At 45.8% G+C, this 19,499-nt stretch overlaps 1 protein-coding gene across 1 annotated transcript in view; it reads left to right on the top strand.

Moving 5' to 3' along the window:
* LOC144162780 (protein KRI1 homolog) overlaps positions 1–19,499 on the top strand; it is a 34,606-nt gene that overhangs the window by 13,811 nt on the left and 1,296 nt on the right. The window contains 6 exon segments of the mRNA XM_077693437.1: positions 3,970–4,048; positions 5,695–5,822; positions 10,041–10,134; positions 13,379–13,509; positions 13,592–13,672; positions 18,225–18,322. Coding sequence (XP_077549563.1) covers positions 3,970–4,048; positions 5,695–5,822; positions 10,041–10,134; positions 13,379–13,509; positions 13,592–13,672; positions 18,225–18,322 — 611 coding nt within the window.

Genomic DNA, 19,499 nt, shown 5'->3' with positions numbered 1-19,499 from the left:
AAGCCAAGCATTTTATATAGTTGTAAGCGTTCAAAACTCGTGAACTGGTGGAGCTTGTCATACATTTCCCCGTTGCTTAGCGCAAAGAAAGCTGCAGGTACATTTGAGGCAAAATATATGCAATTAACTGGCAGTGCCCGCGTTCATTTAGTTAGGAATGCTGGTTGAATTGGCTTTTATGATAGTAAGGGGAAAAAAGTGGCACTGCAATACCGGCACATGCGAAAGGAAAAGCAAGCACAAAGAGAACAGAACTCCCGCTGGTGCAGTTTCAGGCAGGGGGCGCGCGAGCACTGCGAAAGTGAGAAATTTGAAATGCATTGTATGGTAGCAGTGAGTGGATAACAGCGCTGCAGCCCATTATGGTGAATCACTGCTCTGCACTTCCGACAGCTTTCGCATTGAATGGAATGGCTTTATTTATTTATTTATTTATTTATTTAATTATTTATTTTATTTATTTATTGGGGGGGGGGGGTTATCTCTCCTTTTGTACCACACATGTTTGCAAGGGACAATCTCTCAGTTAAAATATCTTCAGCTTTTAGTGCCTTTTTAAAGGATTTTTTTACAGTGATTTGCATTTACACTATTATAACGATTAAATGCCTTAACAAGGCTATAATCTGTTCATGTTGCAGGACTTAGGAAAGCATTCTTACACATGACGTCGTAATGCACTGCAGCTGTTGCTCTTGGTAGCCTGTCGGTACTGGGGCTCCAAAGTGAGCTTGTTGAAATTGCACTTGTGGCTGCATTGTGTAGTTTAATCCATGTTATTCACAACGTGGCTGTTTAACTCAAGTCTTAGAGCTGTGGCTAATCTCTAATAGATGGCGAAAGAGGAAACACTGTTTGCAGTCTTTGCACCAACTACCGTGGGGATGTTTCACTTTTTTTGCACTTTCTTTCCATGCAATGTTAGCCTTCAAAACATACACGTTGATTCTTTGCAATTCCGTAGTTGATATCGACCTTTTGTTTGTTCACAAACAGTTTGTACAAGTTAAACCCGCTAGGAACCGCTAAATTTAGCCATTCAACTAAATTTAACCGGTGTGTTATCGTAAGGGAAGCAAGCAAGTCAGAGCGGAAGACAGTGCGCAGGAAACGGTTCTTCCGAATGCACTTTCTTGTTGAAAACTGCTGCGTTTGATCTGGTAAAGTAATTAGGCAATGTTTATATAGGTCACTTCAGTGTGCACCTTTGTCACAAAATGTGCAGCTATGGGCCCAGCCTCTGATGAACACAGATATGTGTGGCACGTAGTCGGACTTTAGATATGGAATGGCCAACATTTTGTAAATAGTTCACATCACCCTTAACCATGGTTGATGCCATTTTCTCGGCCACCACGCAACACCTTTAACTTGTGTCAGAGGTGTTGCTTGCTCCTAGTAATTGCCTGGCAGCATCTTACAGCTGTGTGCAGGAATGTTATGCGTGCCTTGAATAATGAAAATACGGTGTTACCTTACGAAAACCACCGAAACTAAGAACCTTTTCTCTGTAGCTGCATTTAATCGAGAAAGAAAATGTGGAGGTTCGGATTTGCAAATGCAAGCATTTTGGAGTGGCGGGGCATTTTAAGGCTATTGTCGTTATCAAAATCATAGAAATCGCATTTGTAAGGCTCTGCTCATGTCCCCGCCATAGAACTGAATAAAGCTGCAGAACACATGCAAAAAATGCTTGAGGAACTACAATCAGAAAGCACGGCCGTGGGGCTAAAAATGAATGTGAATAAATCTAAAGTAATGAGGAATAAGCATGCCGAAAGCTCCCTCTTCAGTTTAGGAAAAGAAACGCTACAAGAAGTAAAAGAATACTTGGACAGATGGTTGGTGCTGACCCCAACCCCGAAAGAGAAATTTGGCGCAGAATAGGTATGGGATTGAGGAGCTTTCGGCAAGCACTCCGAAATAATGCACAGTAAGCAACCTCTGCCACTCCAAAGAAAAATCTACTACCATGATGTATGGAGCTGAAACTTGGCGCCTTACTAAACAACCGGAAAGCAAACTTAGGTCGGCTCAACGGGCCATGGAACGAATTATGTTAGGAATAACACTCAGGAACAAAAAAAACGAGCTTCCTGGATCAGGGAACAAACTAGAGCAGATGATATCATAGTTCGAATAAAGAAAAAAGAAATGGACTTGGGCTGGCCATATAGTGAGACGAACCGACTACCAGTGGACAATTAGGGTAACTGAGTGGATACCAAGAGATGGGGTTAGAAGAAGGGGAAGGCCAGTAACCCGATGGAGAGATGAAGGAAGGGAATTCGGGGATAAACTGTGGTCTTCAGCAGCGCAGGACAGGAGAAGTTGGAGGTCAGTGGGAGAAGCCTTCGTCCTGCAGTGGACCTGTTGATAATGATCATTAGCAGGCTTCATTTGATTTGGTTAATGCAGTCGAATCCCGCTACAACGAAATTGACGGGACGTGCGAAAAATTTCGTTGAAGCGAAAATTCGTTGAGGCGAAATGTGCCCCAACACACCACGGAAAGGCCAGAAAAATAGCCCCGTGCGTTTCCGCAACATTGGCAGCATAATACAATGTTTAGAAAAAGGAGTGACGCGCAATAACTCATGTTTATTAGGATAACAAACATACCAATGGTTATCTGTTTTTTCACCACCCAAAGAACGCGTTACGGAGGGGGGTGAAGATATGCAGGCGCAAAACGTATCGCTGTACAACAAGGCGTGTCCACCGAGCTGATTACTTGCAGATAGCTGCTAGGCCGTGGGAAGCCCCCCTCTCGCTTGTGGCAGGAGCAGTGCCGTTATCTTATCCTCTGACAGGGCACGGCAGCTACTGACCTTGGCAGGCAAGACGCGCGCGCTTGCATTTAACATGACCGCGCGCTCGCGACTAAGATAGGATGACTAGGCTTCAAGACCAAACGCGCAAACATGATTTTCGCTCTTGGCTATGAAGAATGGTAGAAGGAAAACGGCAAGGACAGCTGCTCACAACGCATACATGACGGCACCGCGCCAGCAGCGGAGCACATTCATGCAATTTCAACTGGATACGGATTGGCTGTAGCTCTGGGGCTCCGCCTTGGCGAAGCGGGCCTGCGCCTCGTGTAAAGACGGCCAGCCACATCGTTATCACCATCAAGCAATGGCGTGCGCCTATGAGTTATTTTTTGTTTTGTTTTGGGTGGCGGTGTGGTCGCAACGCGAATTTTCGGTGAAACTAAGCGTCCTGAATGTATAAAAAGTTACAGATAGCTGGCGCTATGCTTATTTTATTGTAAAATAATTGTTCAAACCCAGCCCAAATCATCGAAAATTTCGTTGAAGCGAAAGCAAGCCTGACAAATGGTTCGTTGTGGCGAGGACTTTGTTGCATTGACTTCTATGGCTAGCTGACGGGGAATTGGAAATATTTCGTTGAAGCGGAAATTTCGTTGAAGCGGCGTTCGTTGTAGCGGGGTTCGACTGTGGTTCTAATTTCAAAATTAAGTTTTAAATTCAACGCCATAGTTTCACCACAAGACTTTGCATTGTGGCGAGCACAACCCGCTATCTGTTTCCCAAAAACTTAATTGCACGACAACAATGTGATCGACGCAAGTGTAGGGAGATAAATGTAATGGAAAGACTATTACTTTCAAACGTACAGAAACAATGTGTCTTCTTTGGTTCCGGCGTTCCCCACCAAAAGCTTCTTTTCACAGTTGAGGGTTAAGCTCCCTGTCTGCATCCAACCCTCGCAGGTGCTCTATGGTGCGTCCCGGGTTTTGGGTTTCATGGCTTTCTGGTCTTGCTCCTTTTACTTTACCGTTAAGCTTGAGGTTGTTGGTTACTCAACCAATGATACTGTGCTGTTCTTAGTTCTGTGGTAGGCTTCATACAATATTAGGTTAGTTCAATGTTGCAGTGCAATTTGGAAAGGCGCATTTTGATGAGTAACCGTTTTTTATTTTTCATTCTTACTCCTGGTTTCCAGGCTATATTCAACAATGAGTACTACGACCAGGAAGCTGAGGAAGTGAAGCCAGAGGATCCCTTAGATGAGGAGGTGGGGGGTAAGTGAGCGCACTTCTATATATTCGGGAACGTGTATGCTCTATTTCTTGAAAACTAGAGTTCAGTGAGCCACTTGCTCCAATTTCTGTTGGGCCAGGCTGTTGTGCAGAAGTGCATATGAATTTACATTACAGAGCAGAATTTGTAGCTGTGTTGCGGCATGGCGTTGCAGAGAGAGTCTGAGCTACCAAATTTTCGCGCGTATAACGCACCTCAGTGTCACGCCTAGAACACAGAGCAAGTTCAAGACAGGAGGAAAAAAATTGCCCACGTTTCTGCTCCTTTCGTTGCAAATGTCGACGAAAGACGATAGTCGACTGGCTCCCCTGGCAAGTCAACGCCCCCTTCTCTTTCCCGCTCACCTCTCATGCTGGTCCTCTCCTGTCTCGTTTCTCCCAAGATAACACGCTAGAGGTTTGCTCAAGTAAACTTAACTTTACCGCGTTCCACTGCTCCAAATCAGGTGCCTCGATGCCAGTGCTGCCGTACGGTGGAAATGCGCATGAATCGAGGCACCCTACTGCGTTTATAGAACCATGCTGCGTGGAACCTATCTAGTGGTACCTTTTGTTGCTATTGCCGTTTGATTTTTTAAAATGCCACCAAGTAGCGCGTGCATCAGCGGGCGTCAGTTTTCTGCAGTTGATGGTGATGCACAAAGAACACATTACCTGAGAATGAAAGATTCCACAAAAAAAAAGAAAAAAAGAGAAGAGAGAGAAACAATGCTGTACAGCAAGGTGTATCCGCTAAGTGGTTACTTGTAGATGGTTGCTAGGTTTTCAGAAGCTCCCCTCTTGACGTGCCAGGGGCAGCGCCTGTTATTTCATTCTCAGTGACACAGCGCATCTGACTGGAACAGCTAGGCTGCCCGCAATAAAGGTGGGATGGCGCCACATTCACAATTCAAACTAAAACCTTATTTTCTTTTAACATTAAGCTGGCTAGAGTAGAGCAGGAGGAAAAAGAAACAAAAATTAGAAAGCATCTTTCGTGGCTGGAATGACATGGATCTGAGTAGGTTTCAAATTGAACAATGTTGCATATTTTGTCTTCATAGCTCGTTTAAGATTTGTCAATTACCGTATTTTTACGTGTATAACCCACCCCTGGATATAATCCGCACCCGCACTTTCAGCCCACCAGAAAAGAAAAAAGAAACCTCGCGTATTGCTTGCACACTGACTGCAAGGCGAAAGTCCCAATTCACTCAGTGTCACTGCTCTCGCTAGAGCTATCACTTGAGCCAGAGTCTTCAGTGTTGTACACAAAGTCATCTTCATGGCACAACGCGCAGTGCCGTGAAGCTGCACTAAAGAAAAAAGCCCCTCGTATTATCCGCACCACTGCTTTGCCACTGAAAATTTCAAATTTTTGCTGCAGGTTATGTGCACGAAAATACGGTATTGGTGCGGGTTATACGTGCGGAATTGCGGTACCAGTATCTGCCGCCGTGCGCGTCTGAAACAAACGTTATGAAAAAAGGCCTGGAAAAAAGATGACGATGCAGAGTAGAAAGTACCCAGGGTGGCACACCTTTTTTTCGTAATGTATCAAAACCAGCTTGCCTGACTTTCCATCGTGCAGAAACTGTCGGTAATGCGTAAAATTTTTGCCCTTCCCGGAAACCTCTGATGCATTTCAGTGGAAGACTGGGACCAGTGGCAGGGAGGGGAAGGTGAAGAAGAAGGCGGAGAGGAAGGTGAATGGGCTGAGAACTACGATGACGAAGGCTACCACGGTGACGTGAGCGGTGACTACGGCGACCCGGACGTAAGTCGCTGTCGAGCAGTTTTTAAGGGAGGACACTGCTCTAAAAAAACTTTTTTAGTTTTTAAGTTAACTGTGTGAAACTTGTCAGCCTTCCTGCTTTTCCCCCAGTAATTTCAAATACAGTGTAGACCGCTTATAACGTATGTCGCGGGAGCCGCAAAAATCCGCACTATAAGCGGTACCGCACTATAACCAAAACGTGCGCGAATTCAACCAAATCGCCACCTACCTCTCAAGTCATCCTAAATTTTTTATCACCCAAACGCACAGCGCCTAAAAATGAAGAAAGGGTTTTTATTTCGTATTATTTTTAACATCAGCCGCTGCTGCCGGGTCTCGCACATTGCAAAAGCGCGGTCTTACAAACGGCGAGTGCGGCTTTAACTTCCGTTGTGTTTGTGTTTTGAAAGACCATGGCTGCGTTTTTTGCGTCTATGAAGATGCCGCAGGACATGATAAGAAAGGCCAGCGGGATTTTTTTTTTACCCCACCTTGCGTTCACGATGCCGAAGGCGGCTGCTTATCAGCGCAACGTACTGGTGGTGGAAATCTTCGCGCGGCTCGCTTGTTCGGGAAGAGCGGTGGCTTATCTGCACAACTTTCTAAAGCGTGAACCGCATGGAGCGATTTCTCGCGTAAACATGCAGCGCACGCCGCAGGCGCGACGACGCCGGCGCGGATACAACTGACGTAATGTGTACGGCGCGGTAAGAGGCGGCAACATGGCGTCGGCACTGGCCGTGGAGTTGGGCAGGCAGCTTTAGCGACCACTTCTAACCGCTCGCTGAAATGCCGCACGAGGCGCAAGCGAAGATGCTTATGCAAGAAAAGAGCTGGTAATGTGACCGCAAAGTGGAATATAAACTGCCATCCACGCTGCTTGTGAAAGCGCCCATCAAAAAATACCGCGGCTGTAAGCCTAAACTAAAGTCCCTTCATCTGATCGAGGGACTTTAGCCTAAACACCTCTGGCGCGGCTAGCCGGCTCGGAGCGCTTCGATTCTCCCGCCATTAGGTGCGCGTCTTTCCATTGGTGCAAGTCGTCAGGCTCCTCCCACTGCCACGCGAAGAAGCCACCGCGAGCGTGGAATCGTAGACGCGAGCATGAAAAAAACGCACGCGCAACGCCGATGTGCACAATTCGTGTGCGAAAACGGGCCATGCGGTTCACGAATAATAGAAACCACTTGCCACGCGCGTACGGGAGCCGGTCGCTATCAAGGTGCATCAAGCAAGGACAGTTGTGGTTATCACGTACGCGCGAACTAAAGGGTGCCTATTTTTAGCTTCTGTGTCGAAGTTAGAGGAGAGCAAGGGGTGCGCGCTGCGTCAGATGCCCGATTTCATCATTTCTTTTTTTTCTTTTGCTACCCTAAAACGATGCCCCAGCTGCGCCGGTCGATGAGCAGACCCGCCGAAAAACCGCACTATAAACGGTATTGTGCTTCGGCCAACCGCATCTTAAGGGGGGACACTGCTCTTTAAAAAACTTTTTTAATTTTTAAGTAAACTCTGTGAAACTTGTCAGTCTTGCTGATTTTCCTCCACTGATTTCAAATATGGCATTATTTCTTTTGTTGGTCAATTAGGTCCCGAGATAATTAGAGTTAATTAACCATTTTTGGAGGAACAATAGACAAAACTGTGTTGGTAAGAAAACTGTAATCTTTACATTTTCTAATACTATGAACACTGGTGAGTGCAATAAGACAATTAGTTTTTTTATGCGTCGCTTGGAACTAATTTTACGGCACGTTAAACCCTGGTGGCAACACTGGCAAGGAGCCATTTCGAGTGCCAACTGGAAACACTGAAGTTTAATGAGCATGTAAAATCAGTTCCAAGCAATGAATAAAAAAACTGATTGTCTTATTGCACTCACCAGGGTTCATAGTGTTGGAAAATGTAAAGATTACAGTTTTCTGACCAACACAGTTTTGTCTATTGTTCCTCCAAAAATGGTTAATTACCACTAATTATCTCAGGACCTAATTGACCAACTAAAAAAATAATGCCATATTTGAAATCAGTGGGGGGAAAGCAGCAAGACTGACAAGTTTCACAGAGTTTACTTAAAAATTAAAAGAAATAGTTTTAAGAGGGGTGTACCCCCTTAAGCGGTATGCTTATGCATTGAGTTCTATGGGAGGCAAACCGGTGGTCATGAAAACCCGCGTTATATCCGGTCCCGCACTATAAGCGGTTATGTTATAAATGGTCTACACTATGTATGCCATTATTTTTTTTTAGCAATTCAATTAGTTCCTAAGATAATTAGAGATAATTAACCATTTTTGGTCAAGCAATATGTGCTATGACCATTTTGGTCTTTACATTTTCCAATACTGTGAACCCTGGTGAATGCAATAAGAGAAGCAGTTTTATTATGCACCACTTGGAGCTAATTTTACAGCTCATTTGTGTTTATACACTATAATAGTTTTTTACAGCTCAATGGTGTTTGAAATGGGCATTAAAATGGTTCCTGGCCACTGGTGCCCCCAAAGTTTAATGAGCTGTGAAATTAGTTCCAAGCGGTGCGTGCATCAAGAAACCAAGAAGTTTGCAAAATCAGGGTGTAGACCTTGTGTAGGCAGTGTACGGGTCTTGAAGCTGGACAAAGGAGCCTCCTTGAGGGAGCTTTGTAGTTATTGCTGAAAAGTGTGAACGGCTAATGGTGCCGATAACTTACTGGATATCGTGAAGTCCGAACTTAATACACTCTAAGCCCATTGCAACGGACCCTCCTAATCCGGAGAAAAACATCCGCTGTAGCCGAAGTATGCAGTATCCGACCGGGGGTGGGGTTGGGGTTATATCAGCGCGAAAGTGGGTACTTCAACCGGTATTGCGTATAAATAGTACAGACACTTTGTTCTCTCTGCACTTCCTCAGCACCTCTGCACAGTGTTCGCGCGAGGGCGAAGAATCGCCTAAACGCCATTTCAAAGCCTAGCACCGGCACCTGGAAAAGGCCTAGCGCATGCGGTCAAGTGTGTAAAGACGCACGATAAACTGAGCGAATAAACCAAGAATAAAACTAGGAGCAGTTATTAACCAGCTACAAAAATCAGTCGTGGCCATCAGAATTAGCTAGGCTTCGTGACGAGGAAGAATTTCTCGAAACCGTTCGTCAAACAAATCGGATCGCTGCCTGACGTTCTCCCAAGGCAGCTGACACATTTTTTATGATTTTAGTCTGGTCAGTGAAACAGCTGGTATGAAATGATCTGATGGACAGCTGTGAAATTGAAAGTTAGACCAGTTGGATTGCGCACGGCCACCAGCAGATTCCACACAATGTATGGGAGCCAACATCCCTACTTTAGGCATTTCTTACCTTTTCACCTAACGGAACGGGAATGATGCATGTGTGGGAATAATAAAGACCGAACTTCACTGAACCCGAGTTCCTTATTACCTAAAAAAAACTGTGAAGAGGGCAGACTCGACTCCGGGTGGACCACTTTGCGTATTCGATAGTGCTGTTGTTCCATCTCACTGGAGTCGCGTTTATCGGCAGCGGCCTTGTTCTTGACGGTCGAGCGATTCGTCTGCTTAGACAGGCCTGTACTTCTGGAGATGTCGGCCTGTTTTTCTCCATGTTCAACAGCGTTAATTTTGCTTACTTTATCCGACAGTAAAATCAGCTACCCTGCGCTCATGCCGCTGGTCGCACAAAAAAAAAAAAAGAAAAAAACAAGGCTACTAGCACTAGCTTGGCTGCGCGAACAACATGGCTACCAACAATGTGGCCAGACATAACAGTTTTCTTGCCAAACTAAACAAAGAAAAACCATATTGGGTACCGGCCCCACAGAAGTCCGCTATAAACATTCAGTCAAAACAATTTTTGCCTAAAATTTAGTCTACTGGAGCCGATAGTCTGCTCTAGCCAGGTCCGTTGTGAGCGGAGTGGACTCCATTTAAAATGCATGGGGACCAAACAAACCAACAGAAATGGTCTGTTGTAACCGGAAGTCCATTGTTGCCGGATCCGCCGTAACGAGCGTAGACTGTAGTCATATTTTGCCACTGTTGTGCTATAAAATCGGTGTTCATTGGATAAATCCGAATCGGTGAAAATTTTCTCCGGCAGGTGTTTTTCAAATTTTTTTGGATTCATCCGAAAACCCAAAGCCCTACCTTTGACCGTTCCTGCTTTCCTGGCTTTGCTGTCTGATAGCACGCGTCTTGCCTCCTGTCCCGCTCTTTCAGGAGTCTGAATGGACAAGCGAAGAAATAAAAAGGTGGCGAAAGAAGTCCCACTTTGCCAAGGTCATCAGCCGCAAGAAGCCAGTGTTCAACCCGTGTAAGAATCTTTTTTCTTTATGCTGAAATTTCCGCCCGTGTGGTAAACACCGTAGTTCCTGCTGCGAAAAACCAAAATTCAAAAAAGCGGTGGCACAGGGGCACATGTTGCCTTCTGGGCAACTGGTACTAACGCTAGAGCTGTATTTAGTACAAGGTTCTATTAGCTTTGCACCACAGCTGATTGCAGACGGCAGGATCTTTGTTGCTTTCGTATACCAGCCAAACTTTGTTTCCATTTGAGCTAAAACTTTAGTCTGTTTCTTCTGTATGGGTGACGATCATGCCAAGTTGCGCCCAAAGCCGAATCCAAGGCCAAAGCCAAAACCAGAAGTTTTAATAGCAAGAGCTGGAATGTATTTAGCGCGCTAAAAATTTTTCAGCTTGCCAAATGTACCACACCCTTGTGACTGTCCTACATCAGTAGGACTTTGGGGAGCCATCATAATTACAAATCAGTCGGCCAGCCAAGAGGAAAACAGGAGGCTGCCTAAGCAGTTGTGTGGGCTATACTGTCGGATGTCTAGTTTTACCCATGCAGCGGTGTAGTATTGCGAGAGTGATAGCGCCCTAACAAAACACCTTTGCACAGGTGTGTGTTGGCTCACTTTATTCTCAAAGTGTACACTCTCGCAGAATCATTCACCACGTTTATCTTGGCAGAACTACATCTGGATGAAGGTGCTCCTTACACGAGTACAGTCTAGTCCACTTATAACAATACTCAAGTTCGAAGGAAATTTCGTCGTTATAAAGTGGGTTGCAAAAAAAAAATAGACAAAACAGAGATCAAAACATTTTATTTGCATCCAAGCAAAGTTATACTGCTACTTATTTACAGAAACGGTGCCATAGTCTGTCAGCTCCGTTTGCTTCACACAAAGCTAGCGTATATCTTTTTCAAGAGCACTTAGGTGCTCCACATAGCTGAGCGAGAGGTCCTTGGCGGAAACTATACCCTGAGGGCCCTGCAGGCCCTGTGCAATGGGCCTGCAGTGAACTGCCTGAGTGGGCTGCTCAATTGCATTGTCAGAGTTGTCACTGTAAACTGTAACCGCTGTCTGCAGCACATATCCGTGCAACAATCGCCTCTTCAGTGAGGCACTTGAACATTTCCTAAGCATCGGCCCTGACGTCCTTTCTGTGGAAAAACGGAGGCAGTTGAACCCAGTCAAACTCAAAGCGGTGTACACGTGACACCAAAGGCCAATGCACGAGCGAGCAGCACGAGCCAACACCCTCTCTATTTTTCTTGAGAGGATGTTGAGCAAGTGAGTGAGTGCGAGGACGAGTCAAGGCGGCAGAGACCGGGAAGGAGGTTCGAGAGGAAGACTGCTCTCCTCTCGCTTCCCTGTAAGCGGTGCAGTTGACTTGTTTTGTGAGAGGTTGACGGCAGCCACGCATGGCGGGCCACATTACCATGCCGTCAGCGCGGAGAGCCGGTGGAGCTCGCATCTTGTAATCTTGCTGTAATCGGATTCAATCGTTACATTCAACATCGTGTCACTGGAGCATTGTAATAAGCGGTCCATTTTACCATAAACCGCATAGAAAAGTGAGCGGTGCCATAGTTGTTCATCGTTATATCCGGTATATTGTTATAAACGGTATCGTTATAAGTGGGCTCGACTGTACACCCTTAAAAAGTACAAATGTATTGCTTACTTTATTCCTATCGTGTACGCAGTTAATGAAATGTTCCTCACTTTATCCTTGTGAAAGTTTACCTGGACAGAGGTGTTATCCTTACTAGTGGAATATATCTACCCAAAGGTGTTTTTCCAACAGATATTATCCTAAAAATATCAGCTGAAGGGAGGGTTGCTCGACGGTAGGGGTTGTTTCGTTCACCCAAACCAGTGGCTGTAACTCCAAGATTTTTTTAATGTAACTCTCTGTGAATGATGCTGAACTCATTGCTGTCAGCATGCCAGTGGAAGGAGGTGCAGTGTTGTAAAAGTGAGACCGGTGTCAGCAAGAACCCAAACTAGATTCGAGTTATCAACTTCAGGATCAATACTTTAATGTTCGGTTATTGCATTTTATCGCTGGTAAAAGCCGCAAGCCACTCCTGTAGGGTGGGCATGTTGAGTGCCTACTTCGCCGTCAAAAACGGGAAATAATGCACATTCATAGGGATGTAGCTGCAGTGTTCCTCATGTTCGACAGTGCACATGCTTAAAGCAAAACTCTAGCATCTACTTCTACTGTAAGATATGTGATCTCTTGGAGTGTCCAAGAATATAAAAGAAAAGACTGTATCGAAAAAGTGGTGTGTCCAAAAAAAAAAATTTAAAAACGAGAAAGACAAAAGGAAAAACAGTTCACAAAAGGCAACACTTCAAATAGACATCTCTAGCTTGTTTTCCTTAGTCTTTATTTTACCCCTCTCGCTCCCCTTCTTTTTCTCGGAAATTGTACATGTACTCATTTGTTCCAAACATGCAATGGCTGCAAGACGGCTGTAACGCTAAGCTGGCACCTAGAATAGTACCCCTGTCACACAGGCACTTTCAATCAAGGTTTGAAGCAAAGTGGGATTGACTCTTCAAGTGCGTTCGACGCATTGCCTCTGCTACACGGCATGTGTCAATCCCGATTGAGAAATAATGCTCACGTACGCCATATGGTGCCAGAAAAAAAGATATTTTTCTGCTGGCGTCGGGTGACTTTGCACCGCCGTAGCCAATATCAGCCGAATCCACAGCCGTGCAAACATTCGTTGTAGCGCAGTTGTTTGTAGCAGTCGGAGCAACGTTTTGTGTGGCGGTCTGCAGACACTTTTGCAACGACGGCTTCCACCGTGTTTTCTCTTCACATACTGCAATCTCTTGACAATACTGCAAGAACTAGCAAAAGACTGCTGTACTCGATACAGCTGCTACACTACACGGCCGCCGGTGACCGTGGTGACCCCATTTTTGTTTTTTGGTTGGATTTACCCGTGGTGTTGAGAGTGTACAAATGCAATTTTGTGAAAAGTAGGTATAGTGAACTACGTAAATTTATGGCATGCTTGTTTGAGTCAAGTTATTTAATACAATTTGTGGCATTATTTAAAGTTGCTACCTTCTATGGCGTTACTCAGCGGAAACGAAAGTATTGTTTCCTTTCAATTGTGCTTGGAAACCTCGATCGTGCTTGAACTCGATCCAGATCGACTCAATCGTGATTGAAAGTGCCTGTGCGACACGGCTATAGGATTCATAATGGCAAGGACACGTTTTCTCCTTTTCTTCTTGCAGCTGACAAGACATTTGAAGAGTACTTTGACGAGTACTACAAGCTCGACTTTGAGGACATCGTCGGAGGAATGCCCACACGCTTTCGGTATCGATCCGTCGTGCCCAACGATTTCGGCCTCACCACGGAAGAGGTGGGGGAGAATTCGCGCTGTCTGTGTGTCCGGGCATAAAGTTTTTGACGCCGTCTCAAATGCCTATACCATCTCGTTCCAGATTCTTTCGGCAAAAGACAAAGAGCTCAATCGCTGGTGTTCTGTCAAGAAAACATGTCAGCACAGGTGAGCGATCGACAGTGTTTTGTTTATGCACGGCCGGACTCGACTCTGCTCCTCCCGCGCTCCCCTTACGGCCTTCGCATTGGGGCGTCTTGCTGCCTGCCGCCACAAGTTGGGGGTGGCGCTGCTAGGTCATTGTCACCGCCGCTGCCTCCAAGCGTAAAAGTTTTTTTTTTTGATCCACATAATTCAGCTCGGTCGTTGCATGTGATAAGGTTAAAAGGTTATAGTCGACCTCTGGGAGCACCGCTTACCCAGTCGCAACCATTCTGGCAGCTTACCCGGATTTTCGCACATGCGTGTTGTGACAAGTAACAGTAATCCATTACAGCACACAAAATTCAGAGACAGAAAAAGAAGTATTTATTTAGTCGTAAGGTTGACTAGAACTTGAATAAAAAACAATTTCTGTGTGAGGTGAGCACAAATACTTTTTTCTTTCAAACCCACGCTAGCAATATAAATTAACACAAATAACACAAATGCATGTTACAAATAAAGCGAACCTCCATAACATACTCATCACAGTTTGAAATATTTTCTAGACGGCTTGTGCACATACGCAAGGGGTTTTTCATTTCTGTCGCTCACCATCTTGGTGTAGTTAACCAGAAGAAGTCGGATGAATTTGTCCGCAATTAAACGAGCTGTGCGCCTTGCTTGGCTGCTGTCTACACCCTCTGGGCATAGGAGGATGGGTGATTGTTCGAGGTGTGGGGTAACCAGAAGTTGCAGCACTTCATGCACCTTTGTACGTGAAAGTTTGCTAGCAGCTTTTTCAAAGAAAGTAACAATGTTGGCCAACAGTGTCAAAAACATCCGGTTTGTGTAGTGGAGCGCACTTTTGTCCTGGCTGTGCAGCAGAACATACAAAGGATCAGCTTTGTTTGTAGTCATCAGCATCGTAACACAAGCATCACACTCAAACTCACTGACGAGTTTCATGATGTATCCACCAACATACACCAGACCAGAGTACGTGACAGACTGCGATGGATCACACAGCTGCCCCTTCAGGTTCTCGAGGTCTGCAATCACTTCTTGTGGCACACTCAGCGCTAGCTCCTCCGCATCAGTGTCCTCCACTTCCATTTGCTTTGAACAGAGGGCTTTGCCCTTCACAATGTTGTCAAGGGCTACCGTCACTGAACTTGCATCTAGCACGTTGTTGCCCCCACACATGGACCTTAGCCGGCCAAATAGTGCCTCCACAGGGTCACTGTTGAAGTTCTTGGTAGAGACGTACTTGACACCACTTCTTAAAAGGAACCGTGTTGCGTCCACTGTGGCCCTCGACGTAAACAGCAAAGCATGGAACGTTTGCTCTGTGAATGCACCTTTTCCTGATGCAAGCGAGGCATCTTGTACCTCGTTTATGTAGTCGGTGAACTCCTTTTCAAGCCACAGGAGTCTAGGGTCATCCTTGTTAGATATTGGCCTCTTGTGGTCACTCCCTTTGTATATTGTGTCATGAACGTCGAACCACTGTTTCATCATGTTCATGAAGAAAATGGTTTGGCTGGCTCCCCTGTAACTGTAGAGACTGGGGTCCCCACCACAGTTCTCTTTGAGATGACACAAGGCCGCAGTTACCTGCAGAGAAAATACTTGAACTGCCCGAAGCACGTTCATCTTCTCCAAGTTTGATGGATAAATATGTTTCCTGGTCAAGTTTCGTGCCAGTTTTACAGTTTTGTCCTTCTGAAAGTCGTACAGCTTTTGGACAAACGTTCCAGAGATGACCCCAATGCTGTCATGAAGCTCACGTTTCAGGAATTGGCTGCGCACGTTCTTGAGCACATGGCAAGGGTAAAAACTCAGAAACATGACCCTATTTGGATCGTGTGGGTGAGCGACAACAGTTGACAAATGCCCATTACCCATGTGCGTAAACATAGTTACGTTTGCAGAGTAGTTGTCCGTCACGATTCTGACAATCAGGAATCCACACGATTCCAGTGCAGCGATTACCTCTTTGGTCCATGCAAACAAGTCCCTACCGCTTAGCTGCTTCTTGAAGTAGTAGGCACAAGGAACCTTGTAGGAATTGGTGACATTGTGGAGAACGAAGCACAATACTCTGTTTGCAAGAGCCTCACCTGAGGTGCGTGCTGCACTGTTAACAGGCTTGTCCTTGAAACCATAAACAGCGTCGGCCTTCCTGTCGTAGGCACACTTTGGCTTAATGGAAGCTTCTTCCACAATCAAAGATGCCATGTGCTGCTTGTTGCTCAGCATGGAGGCCTCAAGAAGCAGCCTTTCTCTCATGGCATTGCTCATGCCTGAAGGTGTTGGGCTTGGACCCAAGTACCTTTGAAGTGTACGTTTCGCTGGAAGTGTCAAAAGGTCAGATGTTCATGCGTGATTGTAGCCTTTTAGTGAAATAAAGCGCCAAATCACGCACCTTCTTATAACTTCCTCTGAATAACTGGGTCGCTCCATGCCATAGACCTCAATCTGGTGGCGGAGAAAAACAGCTTTCTTGTCACCATTCTGTGTATCGGTTACAATCTTTTTGACTGCAGTGCAGTGTTTGTCTTCGTGAAAAAGTTCCACCTTTTCTTGCTCTCTGGCAAGTTGTTGGGCGAGACTTCTGCATTTTGAGCGCTGATAGGCAACCTGTGATCGAAGCCTTTTTACAATCGTTAGGTAACGACTTGCTAGCTTAGCATCGTTATTGCTGGTTTGCGTGGAAGTGCTACACCTTTCATCGGTAAACTCCTCTAGCGGAGCACACTTCCCATAGGTAGACGGCGGACGGCGGTGACTCCGCTTTCCGCTTAGTCGGCTGGCGAGGAGCCGAGGTGGCCGAGGGGCCACGAGCTGCAGGTTCTTTACGTGGCCTCTTCGTAGCCAGGACCATATACGAAGGATACTGATCGAAGACCGTGGGATGACGACCGATGGACTGTGGGAGTGGGATACTGATCGAAGACTCCTGGACGCAATTTCCGGATACAACATCCGGGAACAGTCACTTTCCGTGAAGTGTTTGCTGCACACTACAGTCGATTCGTACTTGTCATTGATGACGAGGTTTTCACGGGAAACATTTTTCCTCCGCTTCGAACACAGTTCCTCATGGCTAGGAAATTGGTGGTACGACACACCCGGTGTCTTCCCTTGCTGTGACTTGCACAGCGACACGCAACAATAAACCATGGCTACACTATTGCAGTGAGCATACCTGAGCGTGTCTGAGGCATGGTTTACCCTAGGTCATCGAACGCAGTCAAAAAAAGTCAACACTCATATTGCCAACAAACAAGTCTGCGCAATGGTGTGCGCACAGGAAAGTCACGTTTTACACACCAACAACCACAAGCGTCTGTCCGGGAACAAACAGCTGCCGATGTACGTACTAAGACCCCATTCGAGATGAGCCAATCCGCACATGGCAATCGAGGAGACGGTGACGCTGGAGACGCGGCGACGCGTAGCCGGCGTCGCTACTGTGTCGCTACTGAAGCGCGTGGCACTGTGTCAAAACACAACAAAGATGCGCCACGCCATGCTGGTCTCTGTGCGCCAGCGGAGCCAGCACTGGGTCACTGCTCAAGCATGCGAAAACCTGGTCGGATTCCCCTCCTCCTCCTCCGTTATTGCCTTTCACACCCCATCACTCTCTGCATTCTCGTCACCATGCGGCTATCCCCATGCTAGCACAGCAAACAGATGTTGAAGGTGACCCAGGCCACCAAGTGGCGCCACCTTCCTGTCGCCAAGCACAGCAGTGCATGTGAGAAGTCATTGCCAGGATCTCGTGAGAAGCACACTGGCAGGGGCACCTGTGGCGCAGCGTTCGATATATCGCATGTGCTGGTGAATGAGGATTACACACGTACAGGAGTGCTACACTCTTGCACGGGATTTCCAAGGAGATGTTTAAAATGTCCCTTATATGCAATAATTTGGCATATCCAAGTTTTATATATCTGGGATCGACTATAGCAGTTTGCATATATTGATCAAGATTGACCAGGATTGACCAAGAACAGGTGGTAGCTGTGAGCCACATGCTACAGTTTCTAAGGCAGGGTGCTGACCTCAAGGATGTGGGTTCAATATTAGTAATGACTTAATTAAGTTGATGCTAAAATTTTCAACAGCCCTCTGTGGTGATCTCAAATATTTGAACTTCGACCATAGTGCCATAACATTTCAAGCAATAGCCTAGCATTTTGTAGATGTGATTTCCCAATTTATAAGTCTGCAGCGATGAGATTTCGTAGCTTTGAAGGGCATATGCATGTGTTCTGACATTCTTTCATTTAAATTCAAAAAGCAAGGAATATTGTAGCCCTGGGGAACCAGCCTATGGCTTTGTTGTTGTCCTCAGTTGTGTGGGCACGTTTCTTTCCTTGCATCCTTAGAATGCATCCTTGGAACAGCGCAAACAGGACACGGATGAGACATTAATGGGGCATCGCGCAGCAGCTATGTCCTGCTTATGTCTCATTCGCGTCTTTCTTGCGCTGTTCCAAGGACGTTGTACTAACGTGCCCAGCCAACATGTGAATTTAAATGCACCGTTCTTTTTGACACAAACGTATCTTTCTTTTACTGATTAGGACGGAAATGAGGAGAAGCAAGATTGGGAGACGTTTAAAAGGCGAGCGTCCAACATCGCCCTGAAGCGCAAGATCTTCCCCAGTTTGTTTGAGGCACCGTGAGTACTGATCAAGTGTGAAGCTGTCAGCCCTGTCGGACTTTCTTTCTCTTGGTCGGTTTTGGCATAAGCCCAAACTAATTGGTGATTTATGCATTTCAGTACTCTTGTGTTTAGCATCATTGCCTTATTTTTACAGTTCTCGACATTTCATATGATGTGCAGGAGAATTGTGTGAGCTTAGCGAAGCAAGATGGTTTTGTATTGACAGCGCGAAGGGATGAAGAGTAGGGCCGGAGCAGACTTGTACAAGCTACTGAAAAAAAAAAAAGTAACCATTTTACAGTTGCAATTATTTCACTGTAAAAGGTAACCAATTGCAATTGCAAAATAGCCTCGAAAAGTATCAAAGTCACTTTTGTGTAACCGATTACCTCCTGCGTAACATTAAAGATGAATTTTAAAAACAGGAACGCTGTTTATCTGCATTAATCACAAGAGGCTAGATAGGTTTTCTCTCTCTCTCTCTCTCTCTCTCTCTCTCTCTCTCTCTCTCTCTCTCTCTCTCTCTCTCTCTCTCTCTCTCTCTCTCTCTCTCTCTCTCTCTCTCTCTCTCCCTCTCTCTCTCTCTTCTCTCTCTCTCTCTTCTGGGAATGTAGTCTCCGATGTACCGAAACAATAGTTACCCAGGCAACAAAGCATAGTGAAGTGGCATACTAATCCTCGAGGTTCCGTGCGCAGTGATTTAGGGAAGAGAGAAAAGCGTTGATCATTTTTGCCCCGAGCTGAGTTGTTGCAGACCATCTAACCTCTCTCGCGAAAAGGAAGGGTTGAAGAACACTGTGTACCCGGTAATTTTGCAATCAATTAAAAAAAAAAGTGATTGAATTACAGCGATCGTTACTCCTTAAAGGAAGTAATTACAAATTTACAGTAAAATGTAACCGAATGCAAGTTGCGCCCGTGTTGTACGTTTCTTCCTGTGTTGTGTGTACGTTTCTGTGCAGTTTTTTACAATGAACCAGTACCAACTCGTTCAGTTCATCGTTCTTCTAAGCACATACAAGTGATTCATTACCTATAACGAGTTACGTAAAAGCTAGCAAAATGTGGCGGGGTTCAGCGGTTGTCGGTTTTTGCACTCGGCGCAACAATTGAAGGGACATCAACCTGGTTTTTGTATGGCTGGTGAAACTTCTGTCCATGGGGCGTTCCCCATCTCTTTCGATGAACAACC

This window comes from Haemaphysalis longicornis, unplaced genomic scaffold, assembly GCF_048455015.1.
Source record: "Haemaphysalis longicornis isolate Haplotype H1 unplaced genomic scaffold, Haemaphysalis longicornis Haplotype H1 scaffold_12, whole genome shotgun sequence".
Taxonomy (NCBI): Eukaryota; Metazoa; Arthropoda; class Arachnida; order Ixodida; family Ixodidae; genus Haemaphysalis; species Haemaphysalis longicornis.
The sequence above is the reverse complement of the archived record's forward strand: the minus strand, read 5'-3'. Positions and strand labels throughout refer to the sequence as shown.